A 22,016-nucleotide genomic window follows, 5' to 3' on the forward strand; every position below is an offset into this window, starting at 1 on the left:
TGATTTAGATAGTTCATCGATTTTGGCACAAACCCACATCCTTGCAATGCCCCGTATTCAAAAAACTAATTAGTAGTAAAAGCCCAAAAGCATCTATGGTCGAAATGCAATACTGTGGGGGTCTTAGTGAATTACACTCTTATAGTTTCGGGGCTGATTAATCAAAACAACAAAAATCTTTTGATTAGACAATGTTAATTTTAAAGCAGTAGTTGCAACATTTACTTTGCCAGCTGTACATTGTTCCTGTTTATTCCACAAGGTATTGTGTTCAAACACAAAATGCTAATAATGTTTAATTTTTAAAAATTCATACCCTGACTCATTTTGACAGTAATTGAACTTATTGGGCTAGAGTTTCCCTAACCTGTTTTTCTGGTGCCCTCATCCGAGGTGCACTGTTTTTGTCCGCCTCCAAGGTGAGCCGAAGAAAGACGTTGGTATTCTGGCCGCTCCCCAGCCTCTCTTCGGTCGTGACGCAGCGTGGCCCAATGGATTGGGGGCGGAGCCAGGTCCCGGTGCTGGAAACAGTGCCGGGACCTCTGCACATGCGCGCTAGAGTCTGCGCGCATGTGCGGTAGCTCCTGGCAGGCCGAATCTGTGAGTACACGCTGCAGGCTGTGTGGGAGGGGCCCGAAGCACGCTGTCCCTAGCCCTGGCCGAATGGGCTCACTCATCGGCAGCCCGCTGCGTTCCCGGAGGCAGGACTTCTATTTTTTAAATTTGTTATTGATTGATTGCTTATTACTTTGGTCTTGCTGCTACAGGGGCAGGGTTCCATCAATTTTATTTGTTAATTAATTTGCTTATTACTTTTTGTGCTTTGTTTGGTGCTTGGTGGTGCTTTAAATGTAGTTTGTAAGGTTTTTCTGTGTGGACAGAAGTGGCAACATACGCTGGCCTAAGTTAGTTTGGAGCAACTATTTGCTGGCCAAATGTATAAAACGGGGTAAGTGGCTGGGATCACCCCCTTTTGAAAAAAAAGCTGAACGGAAAAAAAAAATCTAACTAACTCACTTACTTACACTGGCGCAAATTAAATGGCCAGAATTGCAACTAAAATGATAGTCCCGAAAAATCAAGTTGCTCCAAAAAATAAAGGAGCAACTCCTGGGGAAACTTGGGTCCATTGGGCCCAAGTTTCGGGCCGCGCCTAGAACGGCGCAGCCCCGACCTGGACGCCCGTTTTTCGCGCTACAAAGTGCGCCTAAAAAAAAACTTAGATTCGCCGGCTCCCTGCAGGTCGTTTGCAGCTCAGCGCGGCCCGAAGCACGCAGCCCCTAGCCCTGGCCGAATGGCCTCCCTGGGGCTGCGTGAATAAGGCTGCCTCCCACGCCCAGCTCCTGCTTCCTCCCGACCCGACTCTACTCCCGCGCCCGACCCGCGCTCTCCTCCGCCCCCCCCCCACCCTACTTGACCTCCCTCTCCCTTCCTCCCTCCCTCTGACCCGAACCGAACTGACCTCCCTCCCACCACCCCCCCGACTCGACCCGCGCTCCCCCCGACCCGACCCAACGCCACCTACCTGAAGTCTTGGGCCCGGCCCGTTCAGCCTCCCACCCCCTTCTCCTTTCTGCCCCCCACCCCCCCGCGCCTTCTCCTTTTCCCCCCCCTTCTCCTCCTCACCCCCCTCCTTCTCCTTTCCCCCTTCCCCCTTCTCCTTCTCCCCCCTTCCCCCTGCCCCCCCCTCCTCCCCCTCCCTGTCAGAAACAGACAGACAGAGAGTGAGAGACACACACAGACAGACAGACAGAGAGATAGAGACACTGACAGAGACACACTGCTGGGGGGGAGGGGGGGGGGGCATCCCAGCACGCTGTTGGAGGGCTCCCGGTGCTGCAGTCGGTAAGTAGAAAATGTTTTATTTATTGATTTAAAAAAATTATTTCTTATTAATTTTTCTTGATTGATTTATTGGTTGATTTATTGATGTTTTTATCATTTATTATTGATGATGGCTCTTTATTTGTAAAACTGAAGTGTTTAATGTTTGTAAGCTTCCCTTTAAACCCCCCGCCCCCCCTCCCGTTCCCTACACCTGATTTGTAACCTACGCCTGATTTGTAACCTACGCCTGATTTTCTAACGTGTCGACAAGGTTTTTTCGAGCGAACAAAAATCTTCACTTACTCCATTCTAAGTTAGTTTGGAGTAAGTTTTCACTGCCGAAACTTTGAAAACAGGCGTAAGTGGCCGGACACGCCCCCTTTTGAAAAGAAAATTCTGTTCCAAAGTGAAACTGTTCTAACTGACTAGAACTGGAGCAAACTAAATGCCGAGAATTTGAATTTCTAAGATACTCCGTTATACACCAGTTGCTCCAAAAAATCAGGAGCACTGAGGCCGAAACTTGGGCCCATTGTGTGCATCTTCACATTTTCACAAAACAATGCTCAACTGAAAATTTTGCTGAAAGCACTACTTGTATTTAAAAAATACAGCTCTACAAGTATGTAAATATGTTAGCAATAATTATTTTTGATTTTTTTTAAACCATCTTTGGTGACTACAGGGATGTACTTTGAATCTAAAGCAATTATTGCCTCTGTTTCCTTGAAAAAATAAAGTTGTTGAGTAACTGACAAGGAATCTTTCATTTCAAATCTCCCAGGCAGAAGACAAGTGACATTGTGGACTCATGTGGCAGGTACTCCAACCGGGAGCTTTCTATGTTTTAAATGGTGCTCCTGCGACACCCTACCTCAGCAACCTCCTTCAGCCCTAGGTTCCCTGCATACAATTGTGCTTTTCTGACTATGGTCTACTGTACATGTCCCCTTCCCTACTCCCTATCAGCGGCGGATATATCTGGAATTCTCGCCCTAAACCCTTGCTACATCGGTATCTCCTTATAATAATAGGTTAACTTTCCCAACTCATTCCATATTGCACTTTGGGTCCTCCCCTCACCAGTTAACATTCTGCTACGTCGAAAGCACTATATAAATTCAAGTTGTTAATATGCCTCTTTTCTATCCTGGAGCTAACCTTGGAACTTCAACAGCAAGTACCCGAATTCAGTTGTGGCTGGAGCTCATGACACCAGCCAAGATACTTGTACAGCATGGCATAGATGTCAGACTGAAAGACATTTTCTGATTCACTGACATCTTAGCTATCAGAAAATCTTACAGCTGTCCACCTTTTTCATGTCCAGCACACTGCACATCATGGCTGTGTTAACCAACTCATTTTTTCCTTGGTGAATAGTCCAGCAGTTACAGAAAATAATTAAATGAATATTTGCATACATTAATCAATCATAAATAGTACCACATTGTAATTAAATGTGCTGTCAGCATCCTGCAGACTGTGTCGTCATCACACAAAATGAGCTGTAGCTCTTACTCATTCTATTTCTTTTTTCAGTCAATACATCAATTGCTGACCAAATAGTGTAAAACATCAGCATTTCTTTGAGCAGTTTTTTGCATATCTGAATAACTTTATCATGTACATCTCCAGTACTGTACAAATGCCCATTATTGTTGGCTGGATATCAGGATGATTACTTGACTAAATTTTGTCAATTAAAAAAAAAAATTGATTATATTCAGTTAATCAATGCAAGTCTATTGCACCACGCCAAAGTCTCTCAGTAATTAAAATTTTATGCAAAAGTCATTATGTACGAATACAGACTGAGAATGAGTAATAGTGTGAGACAATTCCAGACATTAATATGTGACGATCTTAGAACTGGAGTAAAAGGCCGTATTTGAGCATGTTTCGAAGATACGTCAATTGCTAAGCAAATAGTGTAAAATGTCAGCATTGCAAGAGCTGCATCTTCTTGCAAAGAATGTGGGAGTGGAGAAAGAAGGGGAGTTCATATTTGTAACCAATGTATCTGGATAATCTCATTTAAAATGCAAAAATCCAAAACACACCAGGTACCATTTGATTTCTTATGCTATATAGTTAGATCTTTTGATTTTTGGATCTTAGCTTTTCAAAAAAAAATGATGTCAGCTGCAAGTGAGTCAAAAATGAAAAAATAGAAAATCAGAAAACTTTGGGTTCAATTATGAAATCAAAAAAGCATATGAACTCAATGAGAGTGAAATCAATGAGTGGCAATCTATTTTTCGCAAAAGAGAGGGACATACTGTTTGCTATGTAACATGTGCCTTCCGACTCGCTTATGGCTGGAGGGCGATCTTTTTACCGTATAATTTCATGACATTTTAAGATTTTAACAATTTTATCTGCAATTTTGAAATTCACATCCCCCAAATTAACTGCTCTTTCTCACTCTTCCTCCTTGCTGTTGTAAGTAGTTTTGCCCCTGGTGGTTTCAAATCACCCCTCTTACAATAGTTCTAGACACTGGAATTATAGTCGTGAACACTAATATACAGTCATAGACAGATCTTTTCGGTCTCCACCGTCACAATGCTTTTATTCAAGTTAAAACACACCTGCACCCAGTAAAAACACACCCGAGTAGTGTAATACAAACAACCACAGTACAACAGACAAACTGGCCTGTCTAAACAGGCCCCTAATGGGAAGTATCCATGTCTAAAACACCCCTGCTCAGATTCAAAATTGCATCACTGGATCTGTGCAACAGAATGTGCATATGCTTATGATCCTTGCAAAAATCTCCCCACTAAAACCCCCAAGACTTGGATGGGACACGACACCCTTTCACACTATGCGGTGGTCTTAGAGATGCATGGGCCGGGATAAATACGCACCAATTACCCCTCTGGCTTACTCGCTGCTTCTCCCGATGAGGCGTATCTTCTGGGTCTTCAAGTCCAGTCTCAAGGTCAGCTTCTCAGTCGAAATAGCAAGGCTCTCTGGTGTTTTCTCTCTCCGTCCCAGATGGAGTGCTCAGTCCTTGTGCGTTGCAAGCAGGCGTAGAAGAGGGGGGAGAGAGACAGTGATGGCAGCCAAAACTGTCCCTCTCATACTTGCAAAAATGCTCCTTTCCTCAAGTATGTGGCTTGTTCCTTTGTCATCTGGCTGTCCCTCGATGTGTGGCTCTGATGAGTCAGCTTTCCTTTATTTTCGATGGCCTGAAACCCCGGCCACTTAATGTCTCACTGATGGGTTCCCATTCCATGACATAAGGCGCCCATCAACCATGATGTTCCTGCTTGGGGCTGATAGGAGGGGCGAGGCCATGGAGGCATTTGTAAACAAGGATGAGAATTTGGAAACCAGGAATTTGGAACAGGAGGAGGAAAGTTGAGAGGCATGGTGATAGACTAGAGGGTTGAAGGCTAGCGGTGAGACACATATCATCTGTAAGTGAGCTTTCTATTGTATTCTGTCTTGAGTGTGAGAGATGGGCTGGAGGAGGTCTCCCCAGGAATGACATGTTCCAGTTCCGGATCCCCGATTTTAACTGTTCCACCATTGGCGGCCATGCCTTCAGCTGCCTGGGCTGGAATTTTAAGCTCTAGAATTTTGAGCTCTGGAATTCCCTCCTTAAACCTCTCCGTGTCTCCTCCTTTAAAGACGCTCCTTAAAATCTACCTCTTTGGCCAAAGTTTGTCATCTTCCTAAGATCTTGTAGGGCTGTTGGAGGTTAGAGAAATGGAGCGGGGGAGCCATGGAAAGATTTGAACACCAGGATGAGAATTTTAAAATTTAAAAGTTGGTGGACCTTTTTGGAGAAAGAGCGGGACTGACTGGATTGCTCTTCGAAAGAGCCAGCTCAGACTCGATGGGCTGAATGGCCTCCTTCTGTGCTGTACTATTGTAATGGCTGCATGCAAGATTCGAGACAAAAATCTGCGGAGGGAGGAGGTGGAAGATGAATGAACAGACAACTAAAAAAAGAGGGTCATCTGCTCAAAATAGTAAATTCATTTTCTAAATCAAGTGTTTAAAACATCAACATGCCATCATCAAAAATGGTGCGAATTAATATTACTTAGTTGAAATCGTACCTCATATGCAGTCAAATTCAACCGGAATATATTCATCATCATAGGCAGTCCCTCGGAATTGCTTCCACTCCCAAAGTGAGTTCCTTGATGGCTGAACAGTCCGATACGAGAGCCACAGACCCCGTTGCAGGTAGAACAGACATTCGTCGGGAGAGGGGGTCGGTCGGGCTGGTTTGCCGCGCGCTCCCTTCCGCTGCCTGCGCTTGGCCTCTTCATGCTCTTTGCGTCAAGACTCGAAGAACTCAACGCCCTCCTGGATGGACTTTCTCCACCTTGGGCGGTCTAGGGCCAGGGTCTCCCAGGTGTCAGTGGTGATGTCGCACTTTACCAGGAAGGCTTTGAGGGTGCCCTTATAACGTTTCCGCTGTCCTCCTTTGGCTCGTTTACCATGAAGGAGCTCGGCATAAAGCATTTGCTTAGGGAGTCTCGTATCTGGCATGCGTACTATGTGGCCTGCCCAGCGAAGCTGATCGAGTGTGGTCAGTACTTCAATACTGGGGATGTTAGCCTGGTCGAGGACACTGATGTTGGTGCGCATGTTCTCCCAGAGGATTTGCAGGACCTTGCGGAGACATCGTTGGTGATATATCTCCAGCGATTGAGGTGCCTTCTATACATTGTCCATGTCTCAGATCCATACAGGAGGACAGGTATTACTACAGCCCTGTAGACCATGAGTTTGGTGGTCGATTTGAGGGCCTGGTCTTCAAACACTCTTTTCCTCAGGCGGCCGAAGGCTGCGCTGGCGCACTGGAGACTGTGCTGAATCTCCGCACCAATGTCTGCCTTTATCGAGAAAAGGCTCCCGAGATATGGGAAATTGTCCACGTTGTCCAGGGCCGCGCCGTGGATCTTGATGACTGGAGGTTACAGATGTTAAGCGTAAGACCCATGCTTTCATATGCCTCAGTGAATACAATGACTATATCCTGGAGTTCAGCCTCTGAATGTGCACAGGCGTCGTCCGCATATTGCAGCTCAACGACAGAGGTTGGGGTGGCGTAGGTTAAACAGCTTCCCACTGGATCTGTAGTTTAGTTCCACTCCAGCGGGGAGCTTGTTGATTGTGAGGTGGAGCATGGCGGCGAGGAAGATTGAGAAAAGGGTTGGAGCGATAACGCAGTCCTGTTTAACCCCAGGCTAGACGTGGATTGGGTCTGTAATGGATCCGTTGGTAAGGATCACGGCCTGCATGTCATCGTGAAGCAGGCGAAGGATGTTGGCAAACTTTTGGGGGCATCCGAAACGTAAGACGACGCTCCATAGACCCTCACAGTTGACAGTGTCAAAGGCCTTTGTATGATCGAAAAAGGCCATGTATAATAAGGGCTAGCGCTGCTCCCTGCATTTTTCCTGCAACTGGCGCGCTGCAAAGATCACGTCTGTTGTGCTCCTTAGGGGACGAAATCCGCATTGTGATTCCAGGAGGAGCTCCTCGGCCACAGGGAGAAGACGATTGAGGAGAACTCGAGCGACAGCTTTCCCAGTGGCTGAAAGCAGGGAGATTTCCCTATAGTTGCCGCAGTCAGACTTGTCCCCCTTTTTAAAAATGGTCATAATCACTGCATCTCTGAGATCCCCCGGCATGCTTTCCTCTCTCCAGATGAGTGCGATGAGGTCATGTATCTGCGCCAACAGCGCTTCTCCGCCATATTTTAGCGCCTCAGCAGGGGTTCCATCCGCACCCGTAACCTTGTTATTCTTAAGCTGTTTTATGGCTTTGCCTACCTCGTGCAACGTTGGCGTTTCACTGAGTTGGTGGCGGGTCGCATGCTGCAGGATGGAATGGAGAATACTCGAATCAAAGGCAGAGTCTCGATTGAGGAGATCTTCGAAGTGCTCCTTCCATCGGGCCCTGACAGCCTCGGTGTCCTTGATGAGTGTTTCCCCGTTCTTGGCCAGGAGTGGGGTGAGGCCTTGGGAGTTTGGACTGCAGGTGGCCTTGACTGCAGTGAAGAATCCTCACATATCGTGGCTGTCGACCAGTTGTTGTGCTTTGTTCATCCACCACCTGTCCTTTAGGTCCCGAGTTTTTTATTGGACTAGAGTCTTGAGCTGTCTGCAATGTTGTTTTGCAGCTCCCAAGTTGGGCTGTTGCTTGAGGCTCAGAAATGCTTTGCGCTTGCGATTTATTATTTCTTTGGTCTCCTGATCATTTTCATCAAACCAATCCTGATGTTTTCTGGTTGAGTGACCAAGTGTCTCTTCACAGGCACTGCTTATAGAGGCCTGGAGGGCAGACCAAGTGCTATGAGGATTCAGCATCTCAGGGCCATCAAGGCATGCCAGATTGGCTGTGAGGCGCTGACTGTATAGGACTCTCTTAGATGGGTCTCTAAGTGCCCCGACATTAACTTTTTTGCAGAGCTGCTTCTGCTGTCCCCTCTGCTTTGGGGCAATGTTAATGTTGATGATGGATTGGATTAGGCGGTGATCCGTCCAGCAGTCGTCAGCTCCTGTCATGGTGTGGGTGATGCGCACACGATCCCTGGCTCGGACGATGACATAGTCAAGCAGGTGCCATTGTTTGGAGCGAGGGTGTTGCCACGATGCCTTGTATTTGTCCCTCTGGCAGAACAGGGTGTTGGTGATGAGTTCATGTTCTGGACATTTTGTCAGGAGTAGGGTACTGCTGGAGCTGGCTTTCCCTACCCTCTCTCTGCCAATCACGTCTCCCCAGAGGGCTGTGTCTTTGCCAACCCTGGCATTAAAATCATCCAGGAGGATCAATTTGTCGCCCGTGGGGACGCGGGACAAGGATGTCTCGAGGTTGGAATAAAAACCCTCTTTAGCCTCATCCATTGCATCGAGTGTGGGGTTGTACGCACTGATGACTGTGGCACATTGGTTCCGAGATAGGGTGATACAGAGAATCATGAGGCGTTCGTTGACCCCACAGGGGGAGTCTTTGAGGCGGTCGACCAGCTCATTCTTGATGGCAAAGCTGACTCTGTCATGTATGTAACCTCTATGTAACATCACTGCAATACTGTATATACTTATACCTTGACCACAGGGGGTGAACTTGTGGGAGACACTCCTTACCTGGTCATCCAGATATATAAAGGGAGGTCCCACGCAGGGTCATCAGTTCTTGGTCCTGTGAATAAAGGTTCAGGTCATAGAGTGACCTTGTCCATAGAATGTGCCTCGTGTAGGTTTTGTGCCATTGAGAAAGGACATTACAGATTCATAGAAACATAGAAAATAGGTGCAGGAGTAGGCCATTCGGCCCTTCTAGCCTGCACCGCCATTCAATGAGTTCATGGCTGAACATGCAACTTCAGTACCCCATTCCTGCTTTCTCACCATACCCCTTGATTCCCCTAGTAGTAAGGACTTCATCTAACTCCTTTTTGAATATATTTAGTGAATTGGCCTCAACAACTTTCTGTGGTAGAGAATTCCACAGGTTCACCACTCTCTGGGTGAAGAAATTCCTCCTCATCTCGGTCCTAAATGGCTTCCCCCTTATCCTTAGACTGTGTCCCCTGGTTCTAGACTTCCCCAACATTGGGAACATTCTTCCTGCATCTAACCTGTCTAACCCCGTCAGAATTTTAAACGTTTCTATGAGGTCCCCTCTCATTCTTCTGAACTCCAGTGAATACAAGCCCAGTTGATCCATGAAGGCGGCGTTCTGCCTCTGGTTTCCCTTTCCAGAAGAAGGTGTAACCTCCACCAGGTTCCTTCAGTTGGCCTTCCCCCTACCCACTGGGTCTCGCTTAGGGCGGCGAAGTCAATGTCAAAACATCAGAGTTCCCGGGCAACTATGGCGGCGTTCCAGCCTGTTGCGGTTGGGATTGTCCATGAGGGTCCTGATGTTCCAGGTCCCGCACTTCAAACTGACGAAGTGGAAGATGCCTGTGCGTGAGTTCTTTTAACGTGGGGTGGCCGCTGCACACCGGCAACCACATGGGTTTAGCTGAGCAAGGTCTTGGTCCAGTGGCAAGGGGGTCCAAGACAACTGGAGACCAGGCACAGCTCGATAAGCCTAATTGCCTACGGCGAAGTGTTGGCCAGCACGCCGACCTGGCCTCGGAGGGTGCACCGGAGGCGGCAGGGAGAGGAAGAGCGGCCGGCCCCAGGACACACGGCTGGCCCCAGAAAACAGCATTTTCTCTATCAGGCATATAACTTTCTTGCAGTGTGCCAGCTGACCTTACTGGGTACTGCTGACAACACTGCTGTCAACGACCCGTCGCATTCTGCGCATACGCACCCCGGGGGCAGGAATGATGCCGGACAAGGGAGGTTGCTGGATAAAAGAGTACCGGATAAGAGGTTCAACTATATTAGCATAAAGACTCAAATTTAAAAACTGATTCAAAAAATTAAGAAAACAAGCTGTAAACCAGATGATTACTGCACATCGAGGGTGATATTTCCTTCAGCTAACATTGACTTTGCTTAGTCTTCTATTTTCGCTCCATTATGTTTCACAGCTACTTCCTTCAGCTTGACATTGTGGGACTGGTTCCATTAGTTTCACCATCTCGCAGTATGAAATTCTACTTTGCCACATAGTGCAGCTTTAGAGCACTGGCTGTGACCAACAAGTTCACAAACTGAGGGAAAACTAACTGGAAAACAATTAGAAAACTTCGATTCTGAGGATGCACTGACTGGGATCCCTGCACTCAAATAAGTCTGGCCCATCAGTAATATCTTCAATAATGCTGACTCAGAATCAAAGGCTTTTTTCTCTGTGGAACCTTGGTGAGGATGTTGTAAGCAAATCTAATCTTCGTGTAAAAAACACTAGCTTCCTAAATTTCAAACCGACAGAGTTCCTTTGAAATTAGATGGAATAATTGGAATACAAGCAGAATCATTCAGCGAAGGTTCTGATAAGATAATTTGAATCAAATAAATTGTAGTAATTCTCACAGGCATCAAGAATAAAAAGTAACAGCAATTAGTGGAACTTATGAAGCTGTTTTCTTTTTAAACAGACTATTAAATTATTAGATTAGTTAACACGGAGAAATCAAATTAGCCTAATAAGATTGTGACACTTGGCTACCAACGTGTAAAGATCTGATTCTGATTTACTGCTGTTTTCCTGTTCTATTACTGGCAAGAAATGCGTCAGTCACCATGTCCCAGTCCTCTGGAAATCTCTCTCGAAATCACGCATCACCACTCTCTCACTCTGATCGTGTCTTCTATCTCCTCCCCTTAATTTTTCTTGTCCTCAGTCACAATCCTTTTATACTCATTAAAAAAATAATTTGCCACGGATCCAAAATAATAAATTCCTTTTTACCAACCTTTAATGAGGTCGGAAAGATTGTTCTGCTCCACATTTTTCTTTGCATAGTTAAAGCACATGTCATCCACCTCGGTCGCAAGGAAGAACCAACCATTCATAGTGGCCCCAAGCAAGGGGTAGATGCAGGAGGCCCCAGTTCCTGTAATGTTGAAACGAGTGACATTAGTTATTAGACTATATGCAACAGTTTTTCACACGGAAGAACCCAATGAATAGAAGTGTCAGCTGTGGCTCAGTGGGTAGCACTCTCGCCTGAGGCAGAAGGTTGTGGGTTCAAGTCCCACTCCAGGGGCCCAAGTTTCCGATATCCGCTAGAATGGTGCACCTCCGAGAGGTCCGCCTATTTTGTGGAATGAAAAGCGTGCCAAAAACTTACCTCGCGATTCTTCGAGTGCAGCGGGCCTATTCAGCAGTCAGCGCGACGCAGAATAACAGCGGGGGCGCGGAGCCACAGCCCTGGGCCAAAAAAAAGTGGAGGCTGCATGCGTGCACAGTAGCTCCTGGCCCCCAGATTCTGTGTGTGTGTGTGTGTGTGTGTGCGTGCGCTGTTGGCTGTGTGGCAATGGCCCGAAGCACGCAGCCCCTAGCCCTGGCCGAATGGGCTCCTGGAGCAGGCAGAGTGCCAATTTCCAGCCTGCAGCATGCAGCCCCTAGTCCTGGCTGGGCTCCCGAACGGGTAGGTGAGGTAGGAACTTTTTATTTTTTATTTATTGATTTATCATTTATTATTGATGATGGTTCTTTATTTTTAAAAGTGAAGTGTTTAATGCTTTGGAAAATCCCCTAACTTCCCTCCCCACCCCACCCCCCCACCATCTCTGGCTACCTACGCCGATTGCTAAAGTGTACGCAAGTTTTTTCTGAGTGTACAAAAGTCGACACTTCGTTCTAAGTTAGTTTGGAGTAACTTTTCGGTGCCTAAACTTGCAAAACAGGCGAAAGTGGCTGGTAACATCCCCTTTTGGAAAAAAAACTGAACTAAAACAAAACTAAACTAACTCACAAGAACTGGAGCAAACTAAATGCCAAGAATTGCATTTTCTAAGATACTCCAAACTAAACTAGTTGCTCCAAAAAAATAAGAGCAACTCCACCTGAAACTTGGGCCCCTGGGGGACTTAAGTACAAAAAAAATCTAGGCTGGCACTTCGGTGCAATGCTGAGGGAGCACTGCACTGTTGGAGGTGCCGTCTTTCGGATGAGACATTAAACAGAGGGCCACATTTGCTTTCTCAAGTGGATGTAAAAGATCCCATGGCATTATTTCGCAGAAGAGCATTATTTATCCCTCAATCAACATAGCAAAAAAGAGATTATCTGGTCATTATCACATTGCTGTTTGTGGGAGCTTGCTTGTGCGCAAATTGGCTGCTGCGTTTCCTACATTACAAATTACAACAGCGAACTTCTAAGTCAGTGGCTATTAATAAGTTATTTATTTTGGCTGGGGTGCCTCCCAAGTCGACTCAAGCTTTTAGTGGTCATGTACAAATTTTCTAATACTGGCAATTCCTTCTAGCCCAACCCAACATGAAAGAAACCATGTAACATGAATAAACTATTAACATATTTAATGAGCAGCATGTTTTTGGAGTATTTAGGCTTCATGAGCAGTGAATGGAGCTGCCATCAGGTGCAAGGGCTTCTTCCCAGTGCGTCACATAACCAAAGTGGCCTGAAGGAAAGGAGGTCTGAAATTGACAGGTCTTCCTTCGCCCAGCCTTCTGATTTTTGAGATATTTCTCATCATCATTTGTTTAGTTTCACCAGGTTATGCATCAGGGGTGAGAGGGCTGGCAGACAACCTGCAACTGCATTCCTCAACGAGTTGCAAAATGTGCAAGAATAGCCTGCTTCAGTTGTCTCCTACTCCCCACCCCCCACCAGCCCCCTCAACCCCCATAAACCTTCTGGTGAAGATTTTTACATTTGCTTGGTTCCTTCCCCAGTCACCCAGCTGAGATCACAGACTTGCCATGCAAAGAACTGACAGCACAAATGAGTGCAATAATACCTTCTGATGCATACAATAGTACAGTGAGCATTTTGAGAAGGACTCCAAGTGGCCAGGATTACTCAATGGTCCATTAATAAGTGTCAAATCTGATTCACTTATTTATTTTTGGAATGGAGTTTAGATGGTCACTGCAGACCAGTTTCATAGTAAATTACATGATGTAGTCATGGTATTCCATGAAGATGGATAATTCAACAATGAAAAATAACACAAATTTGCATGGTCTTAATACTCCTGAGGAAGGACCTGTAAAACCTACCCTTTCAACAATCTACCAGCACAGCATCCTTCCAATTAGGCTGCCAATCTCATGCATATGTAGAGACTAAGAAAGCTGCAGCAGAGTCCTGGTAATTTAGTTCAACATTTTTGCATTGTGTTTTTCCACATAAATTTATTCAAAATATACAGTACTTTTCACTGGAAGTATTTTATTTTTATCCACGTCAGGAGAGAGGGAAAATAGATAGGACATAGAAAATGCTTTTTGTTATTTACATCTAAAAATAAAGACCAGGCTTACGTCTGATCAAACGTACAGCAAACACAGGGCTACACAGGTAGAATTTTACCAGCGTGGGTAAATTAGTCACACCTCATTAATATATCAGCATAAATCTTGACAACAAGGAAACCCATGAGCAGCTATTCAATATCCTATTCAGGGTGCTTCTGGAAAAATAGGTGAAGAATAATAAGACTGCCATCTCCAGTTTAAAATATAGAGATCGACAGCTATTATTGGCATTTGACAGCAATTACGAGTCTATTGTGCTATTTTGGTCTAAGCATTAGTGGCATTAGGTTCAGCATTGAAATAAGTGGGTGCTAATTGAGTATTATTTACCTGTTTTTCATTTTTTCCCCTTTCTCCAATTTTTAAACCTCACCCTCTACATCTGATGGTAGTGATTCATCCTGAGCTACTGCACAATAAGCAGGAAGAGCATTCCTGCACCTTATGGAAATGATTATTCATTGATGTTTGCACAGCAAGTGCAGGCTGACTATTTTACCAAGCAAGGAATCACACCTGAACCCAATTCTGAAATCCCCGCAAGAAAACTTTTAACAAGCAGAAACGAGAACCCTAGGGGGTTTGTTTCACCGCCCGAAACCAGATAGTCTAAGGCCACATTGTGGTAGCCCACTGCTGCCCAGCTGATATCAGCTAACTCAGCACAGACCAGCGAACAAAGTTGGAATCTTCCTGGCCTGCATCAATTTGTAGCACACATGGAACATGTTCCCATTTAGCAGACAAGGAACCGTGAGCTGCCCTGTTTAGATGACTGAATAGCTTCAAGTGACATGTGTATATTTAAAAACAAAATGAAAACTGTGCAGACACATGTGACACTGCGTCCTGACGTAACCTGACAGTGTATAATTATGATGGTTTGTAAATGAGGGAGACAACAACACAGAAGAGACTGGTCGAAGTTATGTGAGTTGGTTGACAATTAATGCCAATAAGTGTCTGAATTGGCATGGCATGACGTGGGTCTCAAGTAAAACAGAGATTTGGAACAAATAGCTTGATTACATTACAGCAAATGAAAGTCAAGCTTTGGATTGCACTAGCTTTTTTTAAACACTATAACAGGGTAAGTAGTTCCCGTTCTGCTCGTTTGCTTTACAAAAATCATTCTGAATTCCCATACCCACAAACGGTGTACCTGGGAGTTTATATACAGCACACTTGTCAAACAGATTGATGGTTCCTCTTCATAAAGAAACATCTTGGGAGTTGTAATCATCTGTATGCTTGCCTTGATTAGTGATAATGTCAAGGTTTCCACATTGAACTGCAGTACAACCCCCAGATTCACACAGTTTGGTCATCAACTTAGTGTTAGGCACCATCGGTCCCACTGGTGAGTTGAGAAAGCACAGAATCAACATCGATGGGGCATAGGCCAATTAAGAGCTGTGACTGGGTTTTTATTGGCAGGACAAATTATTGTATTTATGTCAGTACGGACAGCATTACTGGATGACAACTTAGTGCTGATAGAATGAAGGTTTTATGTAAATCTATGCAACTTAAACTTTATTTGTGGTTTTCTGGTGTTATAGGATTTGAGGTTTTACTACAGCACTGAGATTTCCAAATTATTCATGCTCTTCTGGCTCAGCAGACTGTGTACTGTCAGTGCAACACATCACGTGAGCTTTTAACAACAAAAACACAAAAGTTTTTTTGTATAAATGTCAGAAAAACAACATCTTAAAGTGTAACACACTGTGCCACAAAGAGGCAGGATACTCATTCATCCTTGTGATTTGTCACGTGGCGAGTTACCAACTTTGGAAATTCGGTCAACTCAGAAGTCAGAGGTCCAGAGCTTTCCCACAAGCAGAAAGCAAGAGAGAGAAACTCATCCCCGCCAAAAAAAAAGGACTGAAGACCAGTTCACCCTGGGCTGCTGACATGCAACAGTGAACAAGCGGCCATGGAGCCGGTAACCCCTCCTGTTTTACACAGGTTCTTTCTCATAACTACAGCACTGTCACAAAGATTATCAATACATTATTATGGAAAAACACATTGCAGCAATGTGCTTTAGTGTTGTATCACTGAGATTTCAGTACGATATTTTTTATCAACTCAAATTTCTCCTACTGATATTGTAAAGCTCAAAATGCTCGCCACAAGTTTGGCAAGACACTATTTATAATTGTGCTGCAGCAAATACAAACGCAAAATACAGCAGATGCTGTAAATCAAATAAAAATAGAATATGCTCAGAAGGTCAGGCAGCATCTGTGGAGAGAGAAACAGAATTCAAGTTTCAGGTTGATGACCTTTCTGATAATTGTGCTGCTCGCTGCTTTCCAGTTTGAGTAATATGAAAATTTCACATGCCTGACATTACGCTTTACTGAAATCCAACTAAAAATGTGCTCATTGGGGTCCATCTCAATGAAATAACATTTTCAAACTGATGAGCATTTCTTGGTTAGACTTTGCTGAAAGAGATAATAAAAACTGAGGCTTTATACCGATGTCAATTCCTCGGATGAGTTTACTTTCATCAGTGCCACTGCCGATCAGGTCTTCAACCCAGTGTATGTAGTTGAGCCGCAAAGGGACGGTAGGAATCAATCTTTCCAATGGGATGTCAATTGTCAGTCCGAAGTCCTCCTTCAATAGTGTACATGTAAGGGCTCTGACTGCCTCAGGATCTTTAAAATTTAAACTGAAAATGAAGGAAACAAATGTGTTAATATCCAAAAGCAATTTTATGCCAGGGAAAAGCATAATGACATTTTGTTCTTTGGCAAGACACACTAGAACTCTGTTTACTAAAATTAAAAAGGACCCTGAGCTCCGCTAAGATGCCTGCCAGAGTTAAATAGTTTGAATTCACTGTCAAGATTCACATATGAAGAATGACATCTTGGGCAAAGGCCTGGAGGGCTGTAGTATGAAACTGTGGAACTGCCTTCAAGAAAGGATGGGGTGAATTTCAAAACAGTAAAAGCAGAAAAAAATGCCTCCCTCTTTCTGCAAAGGTAAGATTTTAAACAATTGGTCTGGTGCACCACTAACCCAGTCAGTCAGTTCCACATCCCTCAGATCGGCTGAAATGACAGATACAATATTGAGCAATTGCATTCATCATTATTCCACGTATTGTCTGGGGATAGACGCACAGCTGCAGACAGACAGTTCAATCCGCCACGATGGAAAATGTCAGTTCTGACAGTGTATCAGAAATACGACACTGCTAGAAACTGTTAATACATTTTAATTGGCAGATTGGTGGTGACAGAATCACAGTATCAGTGATTCTACCACCAGCAATACCAATTAGGGATTCTGCTCCCTTAAACTGAGTGGGGCTTCTTCATTACTCAAATCAGCATGTCCAGCTGGAGCAAAACACCATGGGAACATGGTTCTATTACAGAAATGAATGGAATACGGAATAAAACCCCAGTACTTCAATGGGAATTGTAAGTGCATGCTCAGTGGTAAATAAAATGACCCTATTATCTGATTGAAGATGCATGCCCTGGTCACACGGCAACACAGTGATGAAAAACACTACGGATGGCACAAGACTTTTGAGTGTCCCATTCAAAATATAAGGCTGCATTTAGAGAAATTAGTTGACATGCCCATGACATGGTGAGCACTGATTCTGAATTCCATCCAAATTAAAAGACAAAAAGTGCCTAGTGTTTGTAAAACTACAAATCCGAATTGGATTCAAGATATAATGGTGAATCCATATGAAACTCAGTAAGACTGCAGTTAAAGTAGTGTGCGCAGTTTTGGGCTCCACACAATAGCAAGGAAGTTAAGGAGTGAGGGTACAGCACAGATTCAGTAGGATGCTGCCTGGCTCGAGGAAATACAAATAAGACGACTTGAAAAACTGGACTTGTTTTCACATGAAGAGGGATTAATACAATCATACAGCACAGAAGATAATTGTGCCTGTTCCAGCTCTTTTGAAAGAAAGAGTTATCCAACTAGTCCCACTCCCTGTTCTTTTCCCATAGCCCTGAAAATCTTTCCTTTACAAGTACAGGTTGAACCTCCCTTATCGGGAACTCCCTTATCCGGAACCACCCCTCGTCCGAAACCATTCCCAGCCACCAGGTGGCACATGCACAGAACCCAGATATGAACAAATTTATGTCCTTCCTTGCTGCCGACTCCCGCAATCGCTGGCGTGACCCGGCGATCCACCGGTCGCCCGCCCGCCCACCCTATGATCTCTCTGCCGCACTCCCAGCCCCAATATACCCTTGCTCAGTACTTGCACCATCCAATTTAAAGTGACCACCCCTCATCCAGAAAAATCCCTTAACCGGAACAGGCCAGGTCCCGAGGGTTCCGGATAAGGGAGGTTCAACCTGTATTTATCCAATTCCCTTTTCAAAGTTACTACTGAATCTGCTTACACCACCCTTTCAGCCAGTGCAATAAAAGGTACTTGCATTTAGACAATTTTCTGATTGGTATCAGCATTACTTTTCAAGCAATGTTACAAACCAGATACCATATCATAACAGCAGGACTGTTAGACAGACCCTCATGCCGCAACACTCTACACACCTTTACATCTAAACTTTCCAGACTGCACAAATATGCACTTTTAATTTGATTACCAGAAATTGTCAGGTTTTAAACAAATATGTTTTTGATTCTACTGTCTTATTTTATTAGTAGGCAATTTGAATCAAATTAAAGTTACTGCACATATTATTCCAATAGTAACTGAGTCATCTGTATCAAAAATGGATTATTTTGAACAGATAAAGCAGAGCTCCACGAGTGCTGGATAAACAGCTTGAACTTTCCAAATAGCTGGTTTACATTAGGCACAGAAACTCAGTAACATCTGTGTAAATCCACAATTTCAATATTTAGTCAGAATAAAATGATGCATGCAGAAAACTGACCCAAGTATTACAAAATTGCTAGCTTTGTAATTTTGTTTTAAAAATTCCTCCCTTCCACCTTAAACTCAAAGGTACGGGGCCATGCAAACAACAGTACCATAAATTTTGCAGGGCGAGATCTTCACAGGAGCATTAACAAAAAAATTATATGGCACTAATTTTGTGCCCGTTCACCTTTGTCCTTCACGATAAACATGAGAGGATATTTACAATGATTTAATTAATATGACACAAGAACAAGCGCCTAATCCACAAAAATTAGGTCATGAAATGTTTTGATTAATAAAGGCAGTCCACACACCACTTTTGGTCAAACCCAAAAAGGTGTGTTTGAGCACTAAAGAAAAGAACTGCCTCTCTCCCATTACTTTCTGCTTCGCACAAATAACCTTGCAATGACAGACAAACTCACCCCCATTAAAGACTTGTAAAAATATTACTGGAGTTAATGTGTCAACAGCTGGCAGATTCAGTGGAATGTGCATAAGGATCAGACATCCGTATTCCTGCAGGATTAGAAGTCTACAGCATTGCTGAAAGGCCTTAGAAAATATTAGTTTGGAGAGTCACGGGGATCTAAACTTGGATCTCCAAGCTGAGCATAGCATTGTATTGCGGCTAACGAGCCAAGAGAAAAGTAAGTTTCTCCTAATACACAAATTTCACCCCTGCTCTCCTGAAGGTGGTAACTCGTGCTGGAGTTCAGTCCCCCACATACCAGAACCTCACTCAGCTAGACATTATTCATGGGTCAGCCATAAATACGCTAAGTAGGTTGTACAACTGTGTGTTTGGGTAGAGCAAGGGGGAAAAGACGCGAACTGGCACATCACAGCTGAGTCTGATCTTGTTTCTACCCATATCCATAAGCACATTAATTCCGCCAGGTCACTGGATAGCATTGAGTAGGAAATTTGGTTGGTGTACACACATATTGGTGCAGACAGGATCAAGGTTGGATGATGATGATTCCGTGGCTGAATAACCTTCCCAACATTCACAAGGTTCACACACGAATAATGGTCATTGGATGAGAAACTTAGCACATATGGAACTGTAAGCTGACACGAAGTTAGCTGCAAGAAAGTAGGCAAGAACATTTACAAGGAAAAGAATTTCAGTATTCAATACTCCCATCATCAGGTTTCCATTTACAATAAGAATTCAAAAGGGCTTGAGAGCCATCAGTTCAATACTTCAGGATGAGGATTATAATTATGAAAAGGCAAGGTCAGTTTTTATACCGTTAGTTACGTTGTTAGCTCATTCGATATATGCTGAGGGTGCCACATTTCTTCCCTATAATCCGTGATATATGATGGACCTGTGTTATTGTTTAAAGGTGAATTGGTTGTTAAACTATTTAGTAAGCTAAGAAAATCACGTACATCAAATGAAAACAGCAAAATATACTTCAATAAATCCATTTACTTATTTTTTTTGACGGGGGTGGGGGGGTGGGAAGAAAAAAAGTGATTTTTGTTCATTCTAATGCTGGGAGGATACAATATAGTTAAGGCCTGAAAGAAAATATAAAACTAAACTATATTATCTGTAACGACAATTGTCATGACAATTAGGAAAAGGGGAGGTGCAACGAGACCTGGGTGTCAAGGTACATCAGTCATTGAAAGTTGGCATGCAGGTGCAGCAGGCGGTGAAGAAGGCAAATGGCATGTTGCCCTTCATAGCTCGGGGATTTGAGTATAGGAGCAGGGAGGTCTTGCTGCAGCTGCTCAGGGACTTGGTGAGGTCTCACCTGGAATAGTGTGTTCAGTTTTGGTCTCCTAATCTGAGGAAAGACGTTCTTGCTATTGAGGGAGTGCAGCAAAGGTTCACCAGACTGATTCCCGGGATGGCAGGACTGACATATGAGGAGAGACTGGATCGACTGGGCCTATATTCACTGGAGTTTAGAAGAATGAGAGGGGATCTCATAGAAACATAAAATTCTGATGGGACCGGACAGGTTAGATGCAGGAAGAATGTTCCCGATGTTGGGGGAGTCCAAAACCAGGGGTCACAGTCTAAGGATAAGGGATAAGCCATTTAGGAACGAGATGAGGAGAAACTTCCTCACTAAAGAGTTGTTAACCTGTGGAATTCTCTTCCGCAGAGTTGTTGATGCCAGTTCGTTAGATATATTCAAGAGGGAGCTGCATATGGCCCTTAAGGCTAAAGGGATCAAGGGGTATGGAGAGAAAACAGGAAAGGGGTACTGAGGTGAATGATCTTATTGAATGGTGGTGCAGGCTCGAAGGGCCGAATGGCCTACTCCTCCACCTATTTTCTATGTTTCTATGACTGATCAATTTACAAAAAGGAGCTAAAAGAACATTGTAAAAACACATTCATAAAAGATTCAGTATCAGAACAGAAACATACACAAAATTTGTCAGCTGTGGCTCAGTGGAGAGCACTCTCACCTCTAAGTCAGACATTTATGGGTTCAAGTCACACTTCAGGGATTTGAGCACAAAAATCTAGGTTGATACTCCAGTGCAGTGCTATAGAGTGCTACACTGCCAGATGAGAAGTTAAACCGAGGCCCCATCTGCTCTCTTACGTGGATATAAAAGATCCCATAGCACTATTTCGATGAGCAGGCGAGTTATCCTCGGTGTCCTGGTCAATATTTATCCCACAATCAACATAATGACCAGATCTGTGTGTGTTATCACATTGCTGTTTGTGGGAGTTTGCTGTGCGCAAATTGGCTGCCACGTTCCATACATTACTACAGTGACTACATTTCAAAATACTTCATTGGTTGTCAAAGCATTGAGACATCCAGTGGTCGTGAAAGGTGCTATATAAACATCTTTCTTTCTACTTTGGATCCTTACAGTAGAAACATTTTTTTTTATTCGTTCATGGGATGTGTGCGTCGCTGGCAAGGCCAGCATTTGTTACCCATCCCTAATTGCCCTTAAGAAGGTGGCAGTGAGCCGCCTTCTTGAACCGCAGAGGACAGTTAAGAGTCAAACACATGGCTGTTGGTCTGGAGGCATATATGGACCAGACCAGGTAAGGGCGGCAAGTTTCCTTTCCTAAAGGAAATTAGTGAACCGGATGGGTTTTTAATGACAATCCAGTAGTTTCATGGGGCCCAAATTCGGCCAGGAGTTGCTGTTTTTTTTGGAGCATCTTGATTTTTTTTGGAGTATCTTAAAAATCGCAATTCTGCACATTTTATTTGCGCCAGTGTGAGTGAGTTAATCGGATTTTTTTTAGTTTAGTTTTTTTTTCCCAAAAGGGGACGTTACCAGCCACCTACGCCCATTTTGGACAGCTAATAGTTACTCCAAACTAACTTAGGCCAGCATATGTGGCCACTTGTGGCCGCACAGAAAAACCTTGAGAGTTAAGAAATCAGCGCAAGTAAGTACATTTAAAG

At 44.2% G+C, this 22,016-nt stretch overlaps 1 protein-coding gene across 4 annotated transcripts in view; it reads right to left on the reverse strand.

Moving 5' to 3' along the window:
• Window positions 1-22,016, reverse strand: part of mettl16 (methyltransferase 16, N6-methyladenosine) — a 142,014-nt gene that overhangs the window by 51,434 nt on the left and 68,564 nt on the right. For all 4 annotated transcript variants that reach the window (XM_070857023.1, XM_070857021.1, XM_070857024.1 and 1 more), the window contains 2 exons: window positions 16,205-16,401; window positions 11,180-11,320 (listed from right to left, as the gene is read on the reverse strand). In XM_070857023.1, coding sequence (XP_070713124.1) covers window positions 11,180-11,320; window positions 16,205-16,401 — 338 coding nt within the window. The remainder of the gene's footprint in view (window positions 1-11,179; window positions 11,321-16,204; window positions 16,402-22,016) is intronic.

The sequence above is a fragment of the Pristiophorus japonicus genome, chromosome 16 (genome assembly GCF_044704955.1).
Source record: "Pristiophorus japonicus isolate sPriJap1 chromosome 16, sPriJap1.hap1, whole genome shotgun sequence".
Classification (NCBI taxonomy): Eukaryota; Metazoa; Chordata; class Chondrichthyes; family Pristiophoridae; genus Pristiophorus; species Pristiophorus japonicus.